Source organism: Bison bison, unplaced genomic scaffold (assembly GCF_000754665.1).
Source record: "Bison bison bison isolate TAMUID 2011002044 unplaced genomic scaffold, Bison_UMD1.0 scf7180017864329, whole genome shotgun sequence".
Lineage (NCBI taxonomy): Eukaryota > Metazoa > Chordata > Mammalia > Artiodactyla > Bovidae > Bison > Bison bison.
Genome location: NW_011494901.1, coordinates 6,347,932 through 6,373,317, shown reverse-complemented (window position 1 = coordinate 6,373,317; position 25,386 = coordinate 6,347,932). Strand labels below are relative to the sequence as shown.

The 25,386-nt window shown below is 42.8% G+C and overlaps 1 protein-coding gene across 5 annotated transcripts in view; it reads left to right on the top strand.

The window, feature by feature from the left end:
- Positions 1–25,386, top strand: part of PIK3R1 (phosphoinositide-3-kinase, regulatory subunit 1 (alpha)) — a 95,669-nt gene that overhangs the window by 64,671 nt on the left and 5,612 nt on the right. For 3 of the 5 annotated variants that reach the window (XM_010853600.1, XM_010853601.1, XM_010853602.1), the window contains exons 3-14: positions 2,573–2,665; positions 3,105–3,179; positions 9,393–9,524; positions 10,289–10,490; positions 10,704–10,783; positions 22,209–22,311; positions 22,846–22,944; positions 23,056–23,236; positions 23,506–23,631; positions 24,368–24,510; positions 24,719–24,895; positions 24,994–25,062. In XM_010853600.1, the coding sequence (XP_010851902.1) occupies positions 2,573–2,665; positions 3,105–3,179; positions 9,393–9,524; positions 10,289–10,490; positions 10,704–10,783; positions 22,209–22,311; positions 22,846–22,944; positions 23,056–23,236; positions 23,506–23,631; positions 24,368–24,510; positions 24,719–24,895; positions 24,994–25,062 (1,480 nt within the window). The other 2 variants (XM_010853604.1, XM_010853603.1) reach the window with 2 other exon arrangements.

The window sequence follows — 25,386 nt, the reverse complement described above, 5'->3', positions numbered from 1 at the left end:
CTCCCGGAGTTCACTCAGACTCACGTCCATCGAGTCAGTGATGCCATCCAGCCATCTCATCCTCTGTCGTCCCCTTCTCCTCTTGCCCCCAATCTCTCCCAGCATCAGAGTCTTTTCCAATGAGTCACCTCTTCGCATGAGGTGGCCAAAGTACTGGAGTTTCAGCTTTAGCGTCATTCCTTCCAAAGAAATCCCAGGGCTGATCTCCTTCAGAATGGACTGCTTGGATCTCCTTGCAGTCCAAGGGACTCTCAAGAGTCTTCTCCAACAGCACAGTTCAAAAGCATCAATTCTTCGGCACTCAGCCTTCTTCACAGTCCAACTCTCACATCCATACATGACCACAGGAAAAACCATAGTCTTGACTAGACGGACCTTTGTTGGCAAAGTAATGTCTCTGCTTTTGAATATGGTATCTAGGTTGGTCATAACTTTCCTTTCAAGGAGTAAGTGTCTTGTCCTAAAACGTATTACTAACCTAAAACAGATGACTAGCTTCATTCTTGGATATTCTGATTCTGGGGATTTGTAGTTTTACCAGCAGTCTGTCTGCATAACAAGTTCTCCAGGTGATCCGTAGGCTCAGGTTGGTGGCGGAAACACAGGTGAGATGAAGTCGCCACTCCGCTTTCTGCATCGTGACTGTCTGGCGAGTCAGCAGCGTGCCTGCCCTGCTTTTATGAAGTGCCAAGTATGTTCAAGTGCTGTTGCAGCAGGACAAAGTGGCCCAGGAGACTCAGGGATAGACCTTGCATGCCCTGTGTTCACACACTCTTGAGTCCCATGTACCGATGCTGGGTGCTCAGGGCCGGCTTTACAGTGAGGTCTTTGTAGTACGAAGTCAACTCAGGAATCTTTCATGTGCTTTTGACGAAACTTGCCCTTGTTCAGGCTGTGGGACTGTGCTCTTCAGGACTGTGGTCAGTAGTCATTTACAGCTGTTTCATTTTAAGTCAATAGACATTAAAAATTCTCTTCCTCTGTTGCGGGAGTTATATTCCAAGTGCTCGGAGCACTTGCTGGGTAGCACAGCTAATAGAGCATTTCCACTATCACAGCAAGTTCTTCTGGAGAGTGCTCCTATAGGATTTTCTTCCATAATATAGCTCTTCTCCTTTTATCCTCAGTAGTTGGTATGGCTAACAGAGTTAGGTGGCAAGATCACGTTACTGTCTCAGGGAATAGAAGGGTCTTATACTACAGGGTCTGGGTTTCCAAAATCACATAAACAATAATTTTCTGAGGTCAAAGTTTAACATAATCTTGCTTGACTGTGGTTGTCTTGTGAGTCTGTTGTTTTTCTATCTCACTATTAGTGAGATATTCTAATAGTGCTATCTCACTATTAGAAAGATGGGCTGCATTAGAAATTTGCTTAACATGATACATGGCTTAAAAAGTCACACCACTGAAATCTCATTGAAACGAAGTTTTCAATATTTAGTCTTAGATTATATAAACTATGTGAGAGTACACACACAGCCATGAACCTTAAGTGTCTAAAAGTGATTTATGGGTGGCTGATAAATAGACTTCACAGCTAGGTATTTTCATAAAGACTGTCATTTACCTATATTTTGCATTTTGAGAAATTTGAGGTGCGTATATTTAGCTCCCTCTTCTGGTGTCTTATAAGAAAGGTATTTATATTTTTTTGGAGTGAAAAATGCAGTTATCAAATGTTGAAGGACATTATGTGTGTCACCCAATTAGATTTTTTTCTTTTGTTATCATTTGGTAAAACATGTAAATAAAAGCATGGAAAGAACAGTTTGTGACAGTATCGCATGTGTTAAGATATTAACTGACCAAAGCATGTGTAAGCCAATAAAGGCATTTCAGCAGCAGGTCCATGGGGACTTGGACCTCTTTTGTATTTGATAGTACACCCACCTTGGCATTTGTGGGGCCTGGGACAAAACACAAAGGAGCCCCAACTTGCATCTGAATATTTGAAAGTTAAAATCACATCGACAGACAGTTTGATAAAAGCGGTTCCATCCTATTACGTTGACAGTGATATCTTCACAATGACCAGGAAGCTGGACCTGAATTTTGATTTCTTGGGTTCCGAGTTCTGCCTGAGAGCGTGGTGACATGTGGAGAGCTGGTCCGCGCCTGGCTTGGCCCCATGCCGCCGGAACCTTGCACGACCAGACTCCATTCCATCCTGAGCCCACTCTCCTCCACCACAGCCCATGCCTTGGGCCAGTGGGGCATGCCGGAGCTAGGTCTGCACTCAGAAGGATGGGCCTGAGGCAGAGACCCAAGAAGCCACTGAGGCAGGGGATCTGGGCTTCTGGGGAGCCCTCTGATCGTGTCCTAGGAGAGGAGCAGCAGGTGTGTGCCCCAGGCAGCTCACCCCGTGGGAAGAGGCAGTGCTGGAGGGTGGTGGCCTGAGAGGAGCCTTCTAAACACAGGGCCCTGCTCAGGCGCTCTCTTTCTTCCTGGCCTGAGTTTGCTGCTGTCCTGATTGCAGTCCATGACCTCGTGTTGGGATCGTTTTCACTGCTGTTGACTGCATTGGATTACCCTCGATCAAACGTAACCGCAGGATTGTTTTTGTTTGCAGCTTCCACTCTCCCAGACCTTGCAGAGCAGTTCGCACCCCCTGACGTTGCTCCACCGCTTCTTATCAAGCTCGTGGAAGCCATTGAAAAGAAAGGTAATCCAACGGGTCAGGGAAATCAGCTCACAGGTTATGGCCTGATCTCGTGGGTGTCATCATTTGTATCTGTTGCGTGGACGTTCATTGAATCCACTTCCTGCCACCTGTGCTGGATACATAAGTTGTTTGTGGCCGTGTTGTGGGGAGATAGTCTTGCTCTGACTTCTCACTCCATACTAATGTGTAGTTACTATATGGAAACTTTTAAATTCTCCCTATCTTAATAAATAGAATTAACTTGTTCCTCAGTGGCCAGATGATTTTGCCAAAATTATTGATATGCCAAATAAGATGAATAGTGGGAGTTGACTTCCAAGAATGCTCCGTACACATCTTGAATAGACACTGGATGAAAACTGGAATGTCTATCTGGCTGCAGGCTTGCAGGTTCCCCAGAGAGCTGTGTTTTGCATACTCAGTCTGTTTTGTGTCCTAGGTCTGGAATGTTCAACTCTATACAGAACACAGAGCTCCAGCAACCCAGCCGAGTTACGACAGCTTCTTGATTGTGGTGAGTGTCAGAGAGCTGGAAATACACAGAGGGAAAGACGGTTCTTACCTTTGCGTTTTAGGTAAAGCACAAAACACTTGAGCTTAAGCGTGCAACGTTCTCGGTTTGGAGGGAGCTCAGAAATCATGCACACTTCCCTCTGTGTTCTTTGTGTAAGTGGGCAGGCCTTTGATGTTTGTCTCCTGAGCAGAGGTGTCTGTGCCCGTCTGCCTGCAGGTACGTTGGCTGGCATCACAGCCATGAGCCTCTTGGACCTGCAGAAACTGCACAGAAGAGAAACATCTTGGGATTTCTCTGATTCTGCTCATCTGTCATCTTTCTCCACCCTTGCCATTGGCTACATCTAATTCATTTGGACTAGTTGAAAAAGTACTTATGAACCTGTCATTTAACAAAGGTCTCTTCTGACCTTTTCCCTTCTTTTCTGTCTTCATTCCTTTCTTGCTTGCTTGCCTTTTCATGCCATATTTTTGTCAAGTAAAGTGAAAGTCGCTCAGTCATGTCCGACTCTTTGTGACCCTATGGACTGTACTGTCCGTGGAATTCTCCAGGCCAGAATACTGGAGTGGGTAGCCTTTCCCTTCCCCAGGGGATCTTCCCAATCCAGGGATTGAACCTGGTCTCCCGCATTGCAGGTGGATTATTTACCAGCTGAGCCATATAACCACACTGTAAAGAATCTGCCGGGTTTGATCCCTGGGTTGGGAAGATCCCCTGGAGAAGGAAATGGCAACCCACTCCAGTATTCTTAACTGGAGAATTCCATGGACAGTATAGTCCATGCGGTTGCAAAGAGTCAGACACAACTGAGTGAGTAACACTTGCAACATCATGATATTGTTATATTTAGTAGTGTGCTGGTAAACCAATTCTTGGAGAAGGGGAGGAAGCCCTGGTTTGTAGTGTAGTGTAAATATTCCTACGTGATTAATTTCATGTTACCAATGTGTTACCACTTGGGAAGAATTGTGAGCCAATTCAAGTCAACTCTTAGCACACCATAAATGGCATCCATTAATTTAACCAAATGGTACCTTAACTATTAGTTCCTTCTCTCGTTGCCATACAGAATACAACTATAAAAATACAAATTTACTTGCCATCATTCCAGCAAGTCATCTTCTACATCAGCTTCTGGAATCTTTTAGACCCTTTATTCCCTCCCAATTCTTTTCTTTTTACTGATAATTTTTTTTGCCTTGCACTGTTTTAACTGGATTTGGGTGCTTGAACCAAAAGTAAAATCTAGTTTTAGAAGAAGCATTTTCAGATGTACAGTTATGCAAAGAATACCCACGTGATATTTAATAAATGAAAAAATCTGAAGTGTAAGGCAGCTTCAAAACGAGGCAGCTTATGAAAATTTCTAGAAAAGATGTTTCTGGGAAAGAAAGGAGATTAGATCTTCATCAGTCGATAGTTTAACTTGAAACACACCACCCAAATGTTTGAAGCTTGAAAAAAAATTTTTTTTTAACTTTCATTTTTCCTTTGTACATGGAAATCAGTCTTACACACAACACAGGGTCCATCCTCCTACACACCCAGAGTAGGTCATTAGAAGTTGACTGGCAGAAAAAGCAAGGTGAAAAGCCGTGGTTTTTTGGCTTTTTCTTTTTTTTCTAACAGCTTTACCAGGGTGTTAAGGAAACACTGAATTTTGTCCTAGCCAATTGAACTAGAGATACATGTTTTGGTCAGAAAATTGGTCAAGTTGAGCATGTTAAAAGTCACAGGAAATGTTTAGACTTCAGAGACTGATGAAATGGGAGTTATTTGAAAAAGAGTAGTTACGTTTTCAAATGTAACCAAAACCAAAATGATCCAGTTGAGCTTTTAAAAAAAAATCTTCATACCACCTGTAAGAGGGAATAAATAACCCAAGTTCAAGTCAACAAGATATTTTGATAGACAGCTTTCTTCCCCATTTGAGATCAACACACACAGAGAAAACTGGTTTTCCTTGGATTCTGTGCCATAAAAGTAAATTTTGTGGCAAAACAAAAAGAGTAAAAAACATTATCTCAGTTTAGGAGTGAGGATCCTCCAGGACTATTTCCAGCTTGAGGATTTGTCTATTTAAAAAAACCGTAATTTCCAGAGATTAAAAACTTATCTCTGGAGGAAGCTCAGAGATAAGTCACTTAAACTCAAAAACAAAAAGCATGGCTTTTAACTAACCCCATGAATTACCAATGTCAGAAAAGGGTGGATGTGCGTGGAGGACCACAGCCCATTTTTAGTAGCACCCACTAAGTTACTTTATTTCATCCACACATCAGTCTTGTGTATAAAAGTTATGCTGCTTATAAAGCCATGACTTGCATGCAGATTGTTCTGGCCCTAAAAGTCCTTACTCTTTTTACCCTCCCACTGTATTGCCCTAAAATACATGGTCTTTTTTAAAATTTTAATAGTGTGAATTATTCTCCCTCTCCCCACCTTTTTGGTTTCTCTTAACCTGATTCAGATTTTTTTCTTTAAAAGTTCTCATCATAAGAAAAAAATTTCTATGTGTGACTCTGTGGATATCAACCAGACTTACTGTGGTGATGCTTTAACAATGGTATATACAAATAAGAAATCATTATGTGGTAATCATGTGTTAAGATGCCTCAATTTTAAAATTCAAACTTTTTCAGCCTCAGTGCGTGGACATTTTAGGATGGATAATTCTTTGTTGTCAAGGAGCTGTTCTTAGCATTGTAGGATTTCAGCAGCACTCCTGGCCTCTGTCCACTAGATGCCACTGAGATTGTACCCAGCTTGTGACAATCAGAACTGTCTGCAGGTACTGGTGTCTCCTGAAGTCAGGAGTAGGGCAGCAAAATTGAGGACCCCAGTCGACAACCCCTTGACTCAGCTAGAGATCAGTCAGGGAGGGGACTCCTTTCCAGTGGGAGAAGGGCTGAAATGTGGCAAAGGTTACTGGTTACCTGTCAGGCGAGACTCAGTGAAAAGCAGGGTGGAAGAGAGTGTAAATGTCCCCAACCCAGACCTGAAGACTCAGCCAACTTCCATAGTCCTCACATGACAGCTGTTTCCAGCTCTTGGAAAAGCATGTTAGGATAGCTTTAATACGGAAAAGGAGACTTCTAGAACAGAAGTCAGAAAGTCCAAGGAGCTTTAGAAGTTATCTGTAAATAAATAGAACGTACTACATCAGCTCTGGTGGAATTTGACATAAGGTGAGGTTACCTGAAGACTCGAAGTAAGGTTATTTCATTCAAAAGCTATAAAGTCTCTTTGGAATAATACCTCATGTGTTGGAGAAGGGCTTCAGTGAGTTAACATCACTCTCAGGAAAGTCCTGAGCCCACAAAGTAGCTCAGCCCACAAACATTTAACAAGCACATTCTGTGCTGAGCCCTGAGGGATGTGAGAAAAGCAGGTGAGAGCCACAGTCTGTGCCCTCAAGGGACGTCAGCCTAGGAGTGCCCATCAGTCTCCGAGAGAGACTCGTAATTACCGTAGTGGGAAGTGTCCCAGTAGAGGGATGGCTTATCAGCACTGCTCCTGCACAGAGAAAAGGCAGCAGATAGCCTGCCTGAGGGAAGGACATGGGGAATATTTAGCATCTTAAAGTTTATACCTCATTGCAAAAATGGTTTATTACTCTTTTTAGGATGAGCAAATTAAGAAATACGAATTTTCTGGGCAAAGTGACATTAAATGGAGTATACAGGTGATTTGGTGGCAGATTGGGGGGGTGGGGGGAGCTGGCCAGCAGCTATGGAATGCTCCAGCAGGAATGCACGCACAGTTTTGACAGTCACACTAGTTATATTACTTTCCACATGGATCTTTTATGCAGAGACCTAGTCTTGCCCTTCCCACACTTAACTAAGGATGTGATATGTACCTGGTTTGTTCTTTGTGGGACATTTAAGTGATTTAACCCCTTGCTTCTCCACCTTTTCGTTCTTTCCCTATCCATATTTGCTACCAGATGGATATCTCTGAGCTTTATGATATTACATGATTATCTTTCATAAGATCTACCTAGCTGGCGAGACAGGTTTGGCTTATGATGACGATGTGCTCAAGGAACTCTGGGAGCTTCCAGCTCCACTTGAGTGCTTCATACAGTGTCACACCTGGTTCATGAGCGTCCAGGATGCTGCTGTTCCTTCTCAAGCTGAACATCTCCCTGTGAACTTTGCTTCTCTCTCATCCTCTCCTGGGCCACCACCCAGTCCCATCCGTCTCCTGGTTAGGTTACTCCTCCTAGTTAGTTTCTAACTGCCTTGGAATCCAGATTACCAAACGTGGTATCAGCACTTGCAGCAGTGCGCCTTTCAGACTTATTTGAAAGCCCAGTTAATAAAGCTGTTTAGCAAATATCGTGTATTAAGGAAAATATACGGAATCTAGAAAAATGGTACTGATGAACCTGCTTGCAGGGCAGGAATAGAGACGCGGACGGAGAGAACTGACTTGTGGACACGGGGCAGCGGGGAAGGAGCAGGTGGGACAGAGAGGAGGGCTGACGTGCTACACTGCCATGTGTCAGGCAGCTAGCGGGGAGCTGCCGTATGGCGCGGGAGCTCAGCTGGGTGCTCTGTGATGACCTAGAAGGGTAGGATGGGGGTGGGAGGGAGGCGACAAATGTATGAAAGTGAAAGTCGCTCAGTCATGTCCGACTCTTTGCAACCCCATGGACTACACAGTCCATGGAATTCTCCAGGCCAGAATACTGGAGTGGGTAGCCTATCCCTTCTCCAGTGGATCTTCCCAACCCAGGAATCAAACCAGGGTCTCCCGCGGATTCTTCACCAACTGAGCTACCATCATGTATACATAATAGCTGATTCACGTTGCTGTAAGCAGAAACTAACAACACTGTAAAGCAGTTACCCTCTAAAAAAATTTTTTTTAATGAGAAAAAAAAAGCTGTTTAAAGATGTAGCATTTTGCTCCTCGGCTTCCCTGTTCTCCACTGAGTACACGAGTCCCCAGATAATTGCTCTTGAGTTGTCTTTCCCATCACTAGTGTGCATCCTTCAGCAGTGACTGTGGTCCTTCCAGCCCCCAGCAGCACTTCTTCCCACTGGGCCGTATGCCTCATTATACCCCAGGTACTCACAGAGCAGCTGTGATTCACATCAGCCCAGGGTTGAATTGCCTGACCTCTTTTCCAGATGAAGGATTTACTGGACAGATTGCACATGTTATATTTCTTTCGAGATAGTTCGGTGCCCACAGGTTTAATTAGTAATACCTTAATCAGAATACTCTGTCAGTACTAGGGAGAAATATTCTAAGGATGTTCACATTAATTTTATGGCTATTCTTGAGATTAGTAAAATTCTGTAATCGCTTGCTGTTAAATCAATCAGTCTGTACTCTCTTGGGTTAAATTGATACTGATATTGAACAACTCAGATTTTAGGAAATCTGGGGGCAGGATTGCATTTCATGTTTCCTCATTGGGATTTCAGGAAGGTTTTACCATGTGATTCAGCACCCTTAGACAGAACCCTTCTCCACCAGGGCAGAACCCCCGTCCCCAGAATGTATGTGCAAATGCTGTGTGGGCTGCAGCAGTTTGCCATGGCTGCCGTAACAAAATTCCGTAGACTGGGTGGTTTAAAAAACAGAAGTCTGTTTTCTCACGGTTGTGGAGGCTCGAAGTCCCAGCTCAGCAGGTTTGGCTGCTTCTTGGCTTCCAGGTGGCCGCTTCCTTGCTGTGTCCTCTGTGCGTGCACCTTTGCTGTGTCTCTGTCTAAATTCTCTCCTTTTATAATACCAGTCCAGTTGACTAGGGCTCACTCTTATGGCCCCTTTTATTTTAAACACCTCTTCAAAGGCCCTGTCTCCAAATGCATTGGTATGTGGAGGTGCTGGGAGTTGGGGCTTCAAGATAGGAGTTGTGGGGGACACAATTCAGCCACAGCAGAGGCACTGTTTTCTGTTGCTGCAAAGTCTGGGAATGTGTTCTGGCACCATGGGCAGGGGCAGGGGCAGGGGCCTTCATGCTAAATGCTTGCAGTGTGGGCGACAGATCTGCATGAGGAGAAATGCTCTATTCGAAATGCCACGAGCAGCCCCTGAGAGAACACTGCTAATAAATGCTCAGGCATCTTCTATTTGTCCTCATCCTGCTTCCTTTCACGTGTCACATGTAAGTTGCATATTCAGAAAATCACCCCAAACAGTGCATAACAGGTCTGATTTTTTGTTGTTGTTGTTGTGGCACATTTCTATTAATAGATACCGCTTCCTTGGACTTGGAGATGTTCGATGTGCACGTTTTAGCTGACGCCTTCAAACGCTATCTCCTGGACTTACCGAATCCTGTCATTCCGGTAGCCGTTTCCAGTGAACTGATTTCTTTAGCCCCAGGTATGTTGTCTCTTCTGAGAGCCTCCTTGAACATGTGTTGAGATGTGGATGGACTTGTAGACTCAAGTGCTGCATATAAAGAAAGATTGCTTAGAATATGTTAGTAGGACTCTGTCCCCCGCCACCCCCACCCCGTCCCATCAGCACAGAGTCCCTCCCTTCCAGGGTATCCAGTAGAAGACCCATGTTCTCCTTTGCATCCCCATGCTGAATTTGGCTAATTGTGAACCCTTGGTCGGTATTTTAATACTACATCAGAGAATGGCTCAGAGTGCCAAGCATCATCACTGGACTCGGGGAACTGGACTAGGACTGAGGGACTGGGGATGTTCTCATCACCTTCCTCCAGTAGAACATGAGTTCAGGGAAGAAGACTCTCCGCTTCAGGAGCTAATGCTCAGTTAAAGTGCTCCGGGGACAGGAAATTGTGGTTCGTAACCTTCAAAGTTAAAACCTGCGATACTTATCTGCTGCTCCCCCGAGTTAGCCAATCACACTCGAAGCTGGCCCACAGAAGGCAGCACACCCAGTACCTCCTGGGTTCTGCACACCAAGAGTTTCTTGCGTTTCCATTTGACGTGAGATTTCGACTTTCTCATAATGCCTTTTCTAATGAGAAGAGCAAACATAATTCTCTGCTGATTCTGGTGCCTTCGTTCTAAACGACTCCTCTGTAGCTAGAACGGAAATCTAGGTGTTTAGTCACTGATAGCTACCAACAGTCTCTTAGTCTTTTCCTTGCTTTTTTTTGTTTTCACTCACAGAAGTGCAGAGTTCTGAAGAATACATCCAGCTGTTGAAGAAACTCATTAGGTCGCCCAGCATACCTCATCAGTACTGGCTCACACTGCAGTATTTGCTAAAACATTTCTTCAAGCTCTCTCAAACGTCCAGCAAAAATCTTCTGAATGCAAGAGTACTTTCTGAACTCTTCAGCCCTCTGCTTTTCAGATTCCCAGCAGCAAGGTAAGTGATAGAAGAGAAACCTGGATTTGGGGATCATGAGGGTAGTCCTAAGGTGATGGGTCATTAGGCTTCTAAAGATACTAGTTCACAAATGCATTTGCATACTTCCATCAGACAGAGTCACCCAAATGTGCAGAAATGAAAATGAGTTTGTTGTTTAGGGAACAAGGTTTCTAACAGACCTCTCTCTCTCTCTTTTTTTTTTTTTTGTAGTTCTGAGAATACTGAACACCTCATAAAAATTATAGAAATCTTAATCTCCACCGAATGGAATGAACGCCAGCCTGCACCAGGTAATGCCTTCTGAACTTTTAAAATTTCCTCGCTGTTCATTTTTTAGAGCCTGAAAAATGGGAGCTTTCAACCTCCTTTGAAGTAGCATAAGTTTCTCATGAAATTGAGATCCATAACAACATGTTCCTTTATGATTTAAAGAAAAAATATCTGGGTGCTGCATATATAATCAGTATTATCTGGCTTTTAAAATTTGTGGATTTTACATGATCTTGGTTTTAGGTGAGGGTTGTTGGGAGTGCTCCCCTGACCCCTTCAACTCAATGCTTCTGGTTGCTGCATAAATTATGGCGTTCATTTTACTTGTTGACATTTCTGTTTTTCTTTCTAATACTTATAAGGTAGGGAGTTTATAATTACTATGTAATTTAAAGTATTTTGGAATGTGTTTTTTGGAAATACGTAGGCTAAGAAATGTCTTGTCAAAATAAACATTTTTAGTAATGCAAGCAGTAGGAGAATAGGGGTCGACTGCAACAAGTTAGAGCAAGCCATACACTTCCGTGAAAGCAGCTTGGCATTCAGTTAGCCTTTTAACAAAGTGGGAAATGCAGATGGAACTAGCAGTGGATTTTATCTAAACTGATGTATTTTTCTTCTACTGTGGAAAGTCTAAACAACCTTGGTTAAAAGTGAACTGGTCATTTAGAAATGGTGATGAGCGCCCTAGAAGTGAAGTGCGAGGTTTCAGGACCAGTAATATCGCTTGTAGTGTGAGTTTATGTCTTGAATTTAATTAAAACATCGTGAATTTATTGCTTATTACAAGCAGCTCATGCAAATTACCAAACTCATCTCTGTATGAGCAAGCAATGGGAACCCAGTTATCAGTCATACGTTGGTACATTATGTTGTGCTTGTGTGTGCGCGTGTGCACACGGATTTTTTTAAGGATGTTACATAGCCAGGCTTAGTTGTATCTGAACTGGGTGGACAGAGAGGGGAAGGCCTCAACTTAAAACCCACCTAAAGGATGGGATGGGCATTCATGGCGCAGGTATCGGGCAGGACTTCTATGGACAGACCCAAAATATGGGAGCCACAGGTGAAGGCTGTAGCAGAAACAGTCCATAAGGCAACTGTGGTCCATTCCAGTGTTCCAGATCCCAGCAAGGAGGATAGAAAACAGGGATATCCTGGATTGTAGGTCCACTGCATCGGAGAATGTTAACAGGTATGGCCCAGGTATGTAGTCCTGGGTGTTGGCCACAAAGTTTCATCTGTGTGACTGCTCAGATCACTTGATAATGGTTAGGGAGCTCTGTGTTGGTGTTCAGAAGCTGCCTTTGGGCTCAGTAGGAAATGACGCAGTGACAGGTTAGAAGTACTCTGTGGGACGGGGATGGGCCAGCGTGCCCAGGGCACTAGAGCTGTTTATTGACCACCCCCTCTAGACTGATCACAAGGGTGGAGAGGAAGAGGACCAGCAAGAACAGGACAGGACCCTGGGTCAAAGCATCGAGCTTCCATCTTTCACTTCCTCCTGATTCTTGTGGAGGTCCATCTCAGAGACAGGGAGAGCTGTGCCCAGCTTGCAAGGAAAGGGGGGGTTCCTAGTCCTCTCAGCGCCCCACCCTGCTCCAGAAAAGAGGGGAAAACATGGAAGTGAAAAGCCAGACCAAGCTTGACAGAGACGCACAAACGATTTCATTCCACAAGAGTTTTCAAGCGTTTGTACTGCAGAGTATACTAGAATCGGTGGTGGAGTTTGATGCTTCTGCTTCTGATGTAAAGTAGCTAAATGTCTTTCTCAGTTTCAGCCTAATTCCACCCAAGAAAAGCTTGCTCTGCAACTGTTTTTCATCATGCACGCTCAAGACTGCTTGCTATGTCATGGACCCTACCTACATCTTTCTGCTAAGAATTTAGTGTGCCAATTTCAAGGGTGGATTTGTTCTATCAGCTCTGTTGAAAATGACTATCCCAGAACTCAAGCAGCCTCTCCCCCTCAAATTGCATCCAATTAATTTTTAAACCCGAGTTGGAGGCATTTCCCCATTTGTGTGATATCTCTCATGTGATTCTGGAAATCATATGGAACCTTTGGAATTAACTTGTTGCTTCAGTGCCTCTCACTGGTGAAAATAGCCCACCCACCCCAGGACAGTATCTCCTCACCCACACCTTTGTATTCAGGAATGGCTCCAGTGTAGATGATTGGCGGGACACCCCAGGTTAGAGAACTGACTTCCTTGGCCTGGTAGGAACGTGATATTTTCCTGGAGTCTCATCATTACCCTGACACGTGCTCGTCCCATGGGGCTGGGAAGAACAGTACTGGCGCACCTCCAGGGAACAGTCATAAATCATTCATTTGCAGTAACTTCATTATCGTGAATAGAAATGAATGCCTGAATGATATTTGGGGGGTGGAGGACAAGCAAGACTATTATGGGGCAAACAGATACCTTTTCTAGTTGTTGCCAGTTAGAACTGGAAATGAAAGGCAGAACTAATGATGTGTGAGGCACTGTGTCAATTCAAATAAGACCCATCAGCACATAGCATCTCATTAAATTCTAGGTGGGAGGGCGTGTACTGGAAGTATAAAAAGAATTTGAGAGATGTGATTGGTGACTTTTTAGGGTAATTGAATAGACAGAAAAAAAACTTATAGGGAAAAACACAGAACTTGAAACAGGCTTTGAAGAATAGGTACAACTTGAAAGGGGGAAGAAGAAATATCATTTCATTGAAAGAGTTTCAAAGATTTATTCAAAATAAATTGTAAAGGATAAAAATAACGGCTCGATATTTTTACCAGGTTTGAAAAAGCAGTAAATACTTTAAGTGACAGTATCATCCAAAGCGTCACTTTAGAGTTGAAAGTATTGTCCAGCTCTTCACTTGCACCTGAAGGCCATAGAGCTTGATGGTTTCACCTGGGGCCACCCCAACCAGTGTGAGCCAGGGGTGGGTCTGCGGCGGGGGGCCTGGCTCAGGACACCAGCCTGCGGCTCTGTCTGCCGCCTGGACTTTGGGAATCTTCACTGGCAACAGGACTGCTGTTAGTGTCCAGTCAAAAAGTTCTCTGAAGTTTCCAGCAAGTAATACATTAAAAATAGGTGACGTTTGCGCCCAGGGATCACATACAGGGAACAGCCCCAATGCAACTGTTACAGCTTTTGAGATCAGGCTCCAAGTTGCTCTGTCGTGCTTCATACATTATGCAATGGAGAGAAGAGGATGAGTCAGATAGATCCAGGTGTTTGAATTCCAATTCTTGCTGCTTCCTTGCTGGCTTCATTGCCAAGACCTTCATTCAGCCTTTCCAAACTGTTTTCCAGTCTGTGAAATGGGAATAATGCCTCTCTCCTGGGATGGTTATGAGAATTGAAGGAGGTGAGGAGGACTGAAGCGCGTGACAATATAGCATGCCTTTCGTGTCCTCCTCTCAGCTCTAGTGTTTGAGACCCTACCGGAGCTGGCCTCGTTCTCAGCTCCGTCTCCTCAAGCCGCCTTCCTGGTTAGTGCTGTCCAAATCCCAGCAGGCAGTGCTCCCCACTGAAAAGCTGGAGGGTATCTGAAAGGACACTCTCCGGGCAGTTGCTGCCCCGTGGGCGCACTGCTTGGAGGTCTGATGGCCTCGGCCCTGTGTGCAGCCGGGTGAGTGGAGGCGCCTGCATCTCAGGACCAGCCCTCCTCCGCCACCTTGCCCTGGTGCCCTTAACCCAGTGCACACGATGTATCAGTGCCCAGCAGCCGCTGACAGTGCCATCCTCTTCTTTGGCACCCAGGGAGCCTCTCCCCTGCTGGATGTGCAGGGTTTTGACCCATTCAGTACATTTATGTCCTGAAGTCCCTCGTCCTCTTATATTTAGCTGTTCAGTAGTGTTCTGTTCGTTTCATCTGCTCGGCTACATTTCTCAAGGACAAAGCCTTCTTTTCGGCTAGCGTAGAACTGGGCATAGCATAATAATCCTCCAAATAAAATTTTTAAAAATTCTTTGATAAAGTTCCCTACTGTCAGAGAACTCCTACACACCAACCCATTTAATGCAACCAGCACACCTGTGAAGTAACTTCTCTCCTATAGGGAGAGAAACTAAGGTTTCAAAGAGTAGGCACCCGGTATGTTCTTAGAACTTGGTTGACAGTTTGCTGTTCTCTTTGTTACTGAAAGTCAAAAATGGTTAAAGTGGAGCAGCAGGTTTTCTTGAATCACTTTGTGTTATGTTTACCCTACTTGATCCTTAGGTTGCTAAAGCAGATTTCTATAGAGCAACTAAGGTAAAACAGGGGCTATTTAACACAGGGTGCCTTTGAATGAAACCCATTATAAGTGTATTGACATATTTCAGATTTCATGGATATATTCAGAAAATTGAAGTCTAATATTGCACCCTCAAACCCAGAGGGAAAATAAATGACTTTCTTTCTCCCCCTTGCCCTTCTACACCTGTCAGAGTTAATTTTTAACCACTGGTGCATTGCAAAACATTTATCCTGAAGAGTCTGATTCATAAATCTTGTTTTAAATGCTCCGGGCTTGGTTTGCAACCAGGACTAAAGCAAGCACTAAGCCAGAGGGAAATGACTTTCAAAGAGTTTTACTTTTCTCTGATTTATTTTTTATTGGGTTTAAAATGCGGTCTGACATTAGAGGCTTGTTTCGAAGGTGAGAAATGAAACCTTGAAAAAACTGTGTGTGTTTAATAGATGGGTAGGAGTAAACAGGCCAGGCGTGCTAGGTTTTGACAAAAAATAGGAAGTGTATTTGTGCTCTGAACAGCAGGAGCACGTCGTGGAGGCTACGGTTCACTTTTACTTTATGTTTTCACAGTGCAGCCTCCTTTGTCTCAAGGGACAGCTGAGACGGAAATTGTGGAGGGGCTCTTTTTTCTTTTTTCTGCTAAGCAATGGGCACACCTTTTCCGATAGTCTATAGAACGTATAACTTTGGTGCATCTGTAAACCTGAGTTTATGTATAAACTCTAATGGACATTTTCCTTAGTGTAGGGTCATGACGAGCCCTGGATGTGGACTGCAGATCTGGCATCACCCTGAAAGGCCCTTCTACTCTAAATTGTCTTAAGTTAAAATTAAGTAAAGAGGCATTAGTTGAACCCTTAAAAGAAGATTTGGGTTCATTTATTTTTTTTCTCACTGCCTTTTTTTTTTTTTTTCCAATGGGCTTTTGTTCATAAATTGTGGCCCACAAAACCATTTAAGAAGCTGTGCAGGTTGAAAGCTGCCTGTGGGGCATTGGCCACTCAATGGTGATTGGCACGTATGAGATTCAGCATTCAGTCTGGAACTTTCGCACTATATTAACAATTAAGAAACCTTTTTCTGACTAGCTCACACCTGCTGAGAACTGCTACATGGCCTATTTTGCCTCTGAAATGAATTTTACAAAACTTTGAGGAAGAGGAAAGTCGTAAGACTTAGAGTTTTGAAGAATCTAGAAGGTAAAGTTAGTTTTCAATTGAGTAAGTTTTCTATTGTGGAAACCCAGATTTCTGAAATCTCTGGGTTTCAGAAATTAAAAGTTTTCTTACAAGAGTTTAGCAGGCATGTGTAAAATATTTCCAAGGTTGTTATGACATCTGTGCATTTATTTTTTTTTCTTAGTGAATCATATAGATTAAATGACAGTTGGGCAGTTATGTTTTTTTGTGTGAACTTTTGAACACTGGGAGATGAGTTAAATAAATACACAGCAAGTTTTCTCTGGAGCCAAAGTTACTGATTCTGTTCTACCAGCAGAGGGCTCCCTTTTTAAACTAATAAATAGCATGTGTTTTGCAGATTACTAAATTGACTAAAATTGAATGGGAAGAGACTCTTCTCATACTTTGAGTAATTAATAGAACCTCTGTGGTAGATGATTGTACATACTGTGAGAAATTTGAAGCAAAGTTTTCAAATCTTTTTTAAGATTTTCTATAAGTAGTGTGCTGTTTCCCCATGGATAATTTTCTTCTGACACAGGAAACAGACCGTTGGACTAGAGAACATTTTAATCTTAAAAGGTTTTGACGTGACACATTCTGTAAATCCAGACAGGTATGCATGAGTGACTGATGTTTCCAAGATCCCCAAGCTTTAGAAAGACTTTTTTTTTTTTAGGTAGGGCAAGATTATGCAACTCACGATGCAGGAGTATTCTCTGAACTAACCCTGTGTCTGTAATCAGCTGGCAGGAGCTAGGAAATTCACCTATAGACTAATTTTTCCCCCATAGGAAAAGTAGGTGCTTCATAGTCTATCAATTGCACCAAAGCAGAGCTTGTAAAATCACTCTCGTTGTGAGTTTGGCAGCATTTCCCAGATATTGCAATAATTCTGAAACTGGTTCCTCCCTTTTGGACTCTGGGTCAGCACTTAGATCTTCCTTTATCATTGCATATGACCTTTGACATTGCATGTCACCTTCTCGTATAGAGTCTAAGGGTATCACAGAATGCATGTTTCTTCGAAGATAATTAGAAGGCAGCTTTTCAAAAAAATTAAAAATAGGAAACAAAAAAAAAAAGTCAGTTTTGTTCTAGGTGTGAAGTTTTTTGCATGTGGCTTAAAAGAAATTAACTTCAGTTTCACTTGTTAATTTTTACTTTCTCTGGCAGAGGGAAGTAAAGAGCAGGGCCAGTGGGTGGAGAAAAAGGAGTTTAGGACCAAAAAGGAGTTTAGGACTAGTGGTATAATCTTATGCAAACCACTTCACTCTGGGTCAGAACAGTTTGTGTGTGTTGTACGGGGGAATTGCTTGGAGTGATCTCTAAATTTTGTTCTGGTTTTCAAGCGAGTGTTCTGGTTTTCAGGCATGTGTGTGTGTAGTAGGAGGGAATTGCTTGAAGTGATCTCTAAATTTTGTTTTTGTCTTCTAGCAAGTGTTCTGGTTTTGAAACGTGTGTTGTGTTATAGTAGGAGGGAATTCCTTTAAGTGATCTCTGAATTTTGCTCTGGTTTTCAAGCTAGTGATTCTGTGATTTTACATTGGGTTAAGGTTCTTGAGATAACAGTGAAGCCATCTGTGCTGATGTGAGTGAAAATTTTCTTTGGCCAAATTTTAGGGGTTTTTTGTTTGTTTGTTTGTTTTAAATAGAAGCCAAGGGTCCTAAGTTTGGCAACTTTTATCAAGTAAAGAGAAAAGACTCCTCTAGCATGGGGTGCCATCTCCTTGCCCTCCTACTCTTTGCTTCCTGTAGCGTATGCATGAACCTAATGCATTTTTATGGCCATTTCAACTGGAGTTGAAATTGACTCCATACAAATAGCTGCAGAGTACAGTTTTTATCTGAGTGTATTTTTAATACTACAACACTTACTGGAGCCATGCAGTCACTCTTCCCTAGGAGCCTCCTCCTGTGGACCAGTTTGTAACCCTGTTCCCTGCAGGGTGGCTCCCCCGGGGGCTCTCCCGTGACACCTGCAGGGCTGTCTGTGCTGGTGCGTGGGAGGAGGTGGACGCGAGCGAGGCACGGTGTTCTGGGCCCTTCTGAGAGAGGTTCAGGCCTTTACAAGCGAGGCTTTGATTCTATTTTTTGCTGAACTAGCTCAGCCACTTCCTGTGTTTGGCAGCGCCAAGTGCCTCGCTGCACTGTGGCCACTTGAGCCCCACAAGCCTGCGAGCCGCGCTGCCGCCGCAGCCTGTGGAGAACCTATTTTAGGCCCCCTGACAATGGCCTTCTCACTTCCTCGGCGAGGAGGAGGAGGAGGAGGAGGAGGAGGAGGACCCGGGCTGGCAGGGGCCACTTGTTAGCCGATGATGACAACTTGGACTTGGGCTCCCCTCCCCCACCCGAAATCCCTAGCTCAGCAAATATTTGAACCTGCCCAAGTTAATCATGAAGCCGCGATCTTTATCTGAGAGGGACGTGCGAGCGCCCCGGCTCCTTCTCTCGCCGGCGCAGCCCGGGCTCCGGGCGGCCGGCTTCTGCACGGGCTGCGGGCGCTGAGCGGCAGAGTCCCGGGGTCCTGCGCCGCCTGGCTGGAGGAATCGGTTTGGGGATTTTTTTTTTTTTTCCATTGTCGGATACAAGCATTTCCAAGGGAAACCGTTGAAATGCATAACCTGCAAAGTAAGTTGCCTTTCATTTACGCACTGTTCTGGCCCTTGGCTTTTGCACTGTTTTGGGGGGACTCTTTTGGAAGGTTCATTTCTACTGTGTGTGTGTGTGTGTGTGTGTGTGTGTGTGTGTGTGTGTCCCAGGGAGAGAGGGAGAGATAGTAAGCACTGCATGAGGAGGGCAGATGAGAGATTAGTGGAACCACTCCCCCATTTCCTTGGGCAGTGTAAGGGAAAGATGGGCTCCCGTTGGAAATGGGGAGGGAAGGTAATTACCAAGTGCTGGTCTGGAAGTTGGGGTCTGGCCAGGCCTGGGAGAGACGTGAAAAGTCACCTGTCTCCCTGCCCTCCTCCCGGGTCTGTTTGCCACATGGGCTCCAGCGGCAGGACCGGTTTGCACCAAGTGCGCCCAGAGGCATGGGGTGGGGGAGCCCTTGGGGCTGTGTGCTGTCCGAAGCTGCTGGGAGGACTTGGGTCAACAATTTTATTAAACTCAAAAAAATTTTTTTTCTGATTCTTTTCTGAGGGCTTATCCCCCCACCATCACTTTTACCATTTTTACCATTTGTCTTTGCATTTCGGGTTACTTAAGCTTTAAGCAAAGAGAGCATGTGAGTGAGAGAGGGTGGGAGGGTGTAGGATGCATCTGCCTTCCTCCTTAGTGGGAAAATGAAATAAGCTGGAAGAGGGACACGTGAGCAGTGCTCAGAGACTGCCTTGCCTTTGCTATTTCTATATATTTTATGATTCCAAATTTGACAGAACTTCTAAGAATAAATTTCAAGGGCTTCTGTGTTCTTTAAATTGTCACAGAAATATGTGACAGGCACACGTACACAGATCACACAGCCCACTGTAGTTTTTTAAATTAGCTACATTTACCATGGGTGAGGGAAACCTTTTCTTCCTTCCTCCCTGCTCATTATAGAAGAACTAGCATTTAGATTTATAGGGGAGTTGATTTCTTTACATTAAATACTGCTAAGAAGGAATAATATTTCTTCCCAAAGTGAGGCATTTGAGATGGAAGGGGGAAAAAAGTACCCCCCCCAAGTGATTACATCACCCACCCCCTCAAGCAGTATTTAGCACAGTAAATCTGAAGATGGGCTCATCAGTGAGAAATACTTTGCAAAGATAACTCTGCCTGTACTCTGCATTCTGATATTATGGCCTGTCTTTTTTTGAGGGGGTGGGGGTTGCATTCCATATTCTATAAAGTCTAGTTTCAACTGCAGTGTTTAATAGAGATTTTTGCCTCTACATTTTCTTTTAATTGTGCTTTCTAATGTAGTACATTTGTGACACTGTATAAGTTCTGAGTGCATGAAATATCCAGAGAGTTCTTGATCTTTCTTGCTCTTAATATATATCGGAGGCATTTTAGGACTGTAAAACATATCTTAAGTATACCATTTGGATGCCTTTGTAAGATTTTTAAACCAAGAAATGATCAGGCTATCTATAAACCCAGATGCACTAGGGGGAGGCGGGGACAGGGTGGTGGGGGGAAGCTACGTGCTGCTGCATATCAGCTTTGTCAGCCTGCCAACAGTGGAGCATACCATGCTGCAAGGAGCAATAAAAAAGGAATTAGACAACTCACGGCTCAAGAAGAACAGTCAGATTAAACACCTTTTTGAAACGAAGAGCCTTTACACATTGCAGCTCTGTCAAATGTAGGATCTTCGTGAGGTTGGGGCTGTGTTAAGGCTGGTAGGGAAGAGAAATGATGAAGCAGGAGTGGTCTGGTGACATTTTTGTGACTTGATTGGCTGGGGTGTGTGATGTCATAGGTTACAGTGCAGCCCCTTATAGGTTTTAAAATGAATTCCAAGACACCATTACAAAGAAAGCCGGACTCTTTTCTTATAACTGAGCTCAGCCAAGGAAACTCTCGCACAAATGTACAACACTGTTTGGAATATGGAAGACCTGGATTTAGAATATGCTAAGACAGATATAAATTGTGGCACAGACTTGATGTTTTATATAGAAATGGATCCACCAGGTAATACTGCAGTATTCTTTAGAGAACTGGTTAATGTTGTGGCATTTAATTTTTTTGACAACTGCTATTAACAGCTCCTCTTTGGATGTCTGTTTTTATTAATTTGTTCTAATTTAATGAGTTTGCTCACAGTGTGAAAATGAAACAAATGGTTTGACTGCCTGTGGCAGCAAGCAGGTCAGGCTGTGTTTGGTAAATGCTTATTCTTAGTTGAATGGATATAAATTGGATTCCAGTTTTTCACCTGTGTCTTTTGTGACTCGAGCTCGTTTGCTATTTGGGTTATATTGTTGTATATTGTTCCTTTAATTAAAAGGCTGCATCCTTGGTGCTTCTTTTCTGACAGTGGTTGAGAACAGTGTGGTACTTTGCAGTGATAACACTCGGTACTTTAGAAAGCATGTCAAATGTAGCAGTGATTGCAACTCAGTTCTTGGTGCCCTGAAACTATTCTGAATCAAATGTTGAGACTTTGTCTGCTCTCTCTTCTTTTAAGATACTGCAGTGAGAGAAGTTGGCTTTCCATTATTGAGTCTCAGGCATTATAAGATATACCTGCTAGACTCCTGAAATAATTTTTGCTTAAAATGTAATAGTGGTGCTTTAAAACTTATGACTTAGAATTTAGCAAGATATCCTAGACTTATTTTACTTTCTCAATTATTTCAGCCTTCCTCCCAATTAAGAAATTCAGAAATACTGCAGTCTTTATTTGTCACCAGTTGGTATATGAATACTGATTTGACATTGAGGAAGAGGGGATATGGTTTTTAATTAGTCTTGGCATAATGTAGAGCATAGTTATCCAATAGAATATTAACATGAATACTAAAGAGATTGAGGTCACAGAGGAGTCTCTTCAAGTGGCATTTGGCAGAACAGTGCCTGAAATACTAAGATTAGAGAAACCCAATTCCTCCTCTTAAAACATATTGCTGTGTAGATGAGCTTTTTTATTACCGCAACGGCATTTGTGGAGGACAGAAAGGAAATTTGTCTTTTATAATTAAATAAGAGGAGGAAATTAAAACCAAGCCATGTGATTCCTCCTGCTACTCTGTTCGTGGTTTCTTACTTTAGCTAGATTTGACCAGATATGAAACTTTAATACAACTCAAACCTAAAAGTAGAAGATGCTGTGACCCTGGATTTACTTTGAAATTCATTTACATGGCCAGCCCATTTTATTTGCTAGTCTCTAAGCTCTTTTTTAAAATTTTAATCGGTAGTCAAAAATTTCTGATTTAAAAAAAGTTTCATGGACTTGTACATTACTGCTGTGTTTCATAGCTAATCTTTTCTACATGAAAATGTTGTTTATCTAAGGGAACTTGGGTAGAATTTTAAATGTTTATTTGCAGTTGGGATTGCAAAAACTTTTTCTTTCTCCTCCATCTACAGCACTGCCTCCCAAACCACCAAAACCCACTACTGTAGCCAACAACGGTATGAATAACAATATGTCTTTACAAGATGCTGAATGGTACTGGGGAGATATCTCGAGGTAAGGCTATAGAGACTCCGAGTTTTTCAGCAGAGCTGGGGAGTTTAGAGGAAGAGAAAGCAAAGCAAAAGCACCAGCTTGCTAAATTCCATTTTTAGGATATCATCCAACATAAGCATGAAGCATAGTTGGTTCCCTTCCAGAGACGACCATAGAAGTCACTGAGCTCCGGGGAGCTGTGGGTGCTGGATGCCGCAGGAAATTAAATACCCGAGAAGTTTCATTATTGCCAGAGATGTCAGGGAGGCAGTAGGGTGAAGTGGCACTGCCTCGAGGCAGAGTGTAAAGTCACTCTCTATTAGACAGGAACTCTCAGAATTAACGTTAAACGTAACGAAGTGGCATTCTTAGTCTAAGCTTTTTTTTTTTTTTTTTTTGAGGGGAGTAAAGAGGCAACCTTTTGGGGATCATGATTTTCTGTGCTGATTTGTCCAGAGTGACTGGGTGTTAATTCTGAAAATGCCTTTAAAAAACATAACTCGAGAACCATCAAATCTTCGAGGTGAGCATTATCTCCTGTTCTTTTCACTTCAGGGAAGAAGTGAATGAAAAACTTCGAGACACAGCTGACGGGACCTTTTTGGTACGAGACGCATCTACTAAAATGCACGGGGATTACACGCTTACACTAAGGTGAGTTAGGGCACGTGGCTGGAATGGCATATTCAGGGTGATGGTAGAACATGCCGGCGTTTGTTTTTTTAAGAGAATTCTAATGCCATTATTTTTATATTGCATTTGCAGGAAAGGAGGAAATAACAAATTAATCAAAATATTTCACCGAGATGGGAAATATGGCTTCTCTGACCCATTAACCTTCAACTCTGTGGTTGAACTAATAAACCACTACCGGAATGAATCTCTAGCTCAGTATAATCCCAAACTGGATGTGAAATTACTTTATCCAGTATCCAAATACCAACAGGTAATCACATACCCATGTTATTATAATATTTGTAAAAGATTCTTTTATTGCGTAGAAAATATTTTGAGGCAGATGAATTCCATGTCATTAAACTCAAAAAACTTTCAAACTGTAATTTTGTGATCACAAATGTATAAAGTATTTTAACAATAAAATACTGTAACAAAATATCTGATGTGGAAAAATCCTCCCAACAGTGGTCATTTAAAAGTACCTTATCAACTGAATTTATTTTTCCCTTTTTCTTCCAATCTCTATAATCCTTCCAGGATCAAGTTGTCAAAGAAGATAATATTGAAGCTGTAGGGAAAAAATTACATGAATATAACACTCAATTTCAAGAAAAAAGTCGGGAATATGATAGATTATATGAAGACTATACCCGAACTTCCCAGGTGAGTTTTCTGTGAAAATCACATTAAAACTGTAGAGTTCTTAATTATTAGAATCAAGTGCATGTTATATTCAGCTTCCAAAAAAGACTGTAAAATGTTTTTTTCTGGCAATAGAGTGATGAGAGAGATCATTTATTTGTGAATCATTGTTGATTCTTCTAGTACTTACTTACTATATCTCTAAACCTTTTAAATGAAGCCTGTAAGTATCAGAATAATAAATTAAGTTGATTTGACATAATTGCTGACTGCAGAATTCTCTTTAGAGTAAAAGCTAATACTAACTGGAAGTTCTACAGACTTGTCTAATCTCTGAAATGGGGATTTAACCATGATAGGTAGGTCCTGTTGCAATGAAAGGTTGAGGCTACATTTACTGCCTTGTTTTCCTAGAGGCTTAATCTCCTCTAGGCCATCACATATCTGGGACCGCCAGAGGGAGCAGAAGGATGCCATAAACTGCTGATAAAAGTGGAATGGTTTTTAAAAAAAGATGAAAACTGTAGCAAAGTGTCAAGCAGTCATCTTCCATAGACTGGGAAAATTCTCCAAAGGAAATGTGTGCTTCTCTGATACTATTTTAAGGAGTTTTACGAATTAGAGTCCTACCTTGCTAACACTGGGACTTACATGTCAGATAGTAGTGCCAATCAATTGTCTCTAGCAGTGTCTTGCTGTAAGAAATTGTCTGTTTTGTGAAAGGAATGACCCTGTCTTATTAAAATTTGTGTTGCAGGAAATCCAAATGAAAAGAACAGCTATTGAAGCATTTAATGAAACCATAAAAATATTTGAAGAACAGTGCCAAACCCAGGAGCGGTACAGCAAAGAATACATAGAAAAGTTCAAACGTGAAGGCAACGAGACGGAAATCCAAAGGTTGGTGACCTGGGCGGGTTTCACTGTCCTTGTGCTTGAGCTCACCACACTTCTCTTATACTGTCTAAAGGTGACCTCTGTTTCTATGAAATGACAGGGAGAGAAAGCATTCTTTACCTGAGGCGAACTGCTGAGAATCCATACTGAAACCTTGGGGGAACTTTCATGATTCTCCAGGTAATTACAGATGCATCTCTCTTGCCTACAGGATTATGCATAATTATGAAAAGTTAAAGTCTCGAATCAGTGAAATTGTCGACAGCAGAAGGAGATTGGAAGAGGACTTGAAGAAGCAGGCGGCTGAGTATCGTGAGATTGACAAACGCATGAACAGCATTAAACCAGACCTCATTCAGCTAAGAAAGACGAGAGACCAATACTTGATGTACGTACTGGAAGTGGAATCCTGCCCGTGCATGATAGGTAATTGCGAAAATAAAGGATAGGTTCTTAATGCATTTTCTTTTTAAAACTCTTTTCCAGGTGGTTGACTCAGAAAGGTGTTCGGCAGAAGAAATTGAACGAGTGGCTGGGCAATGAAAACACTGAAGAGTAAGTAGTTAGTACAGATGGGAGGGGGCAGGGGTGATTTTTTTTTTCTTTTGAGGAAAATGCACGACTTGCTTTGTCTGCAGAGCAAGTGAGGAATGGACTATCTTGTAAGAGAAAATACATCTGTCTCATTACCGAGAATTTTCAAAAAGGAAAGTTTAGCAAAGGAGAACTTAGATTTATCCGCACCACCTCCCCACCCCCACCACAGGCTGGGGAATGAGTGACCCTGTGTCCATAATGAAGCCCCAGAACCATCTGGAAAATCCCAACATATTTTGGGAACAGTCAGAGGGGAGTTGGGAGGGAGACAACTGCTGTTTA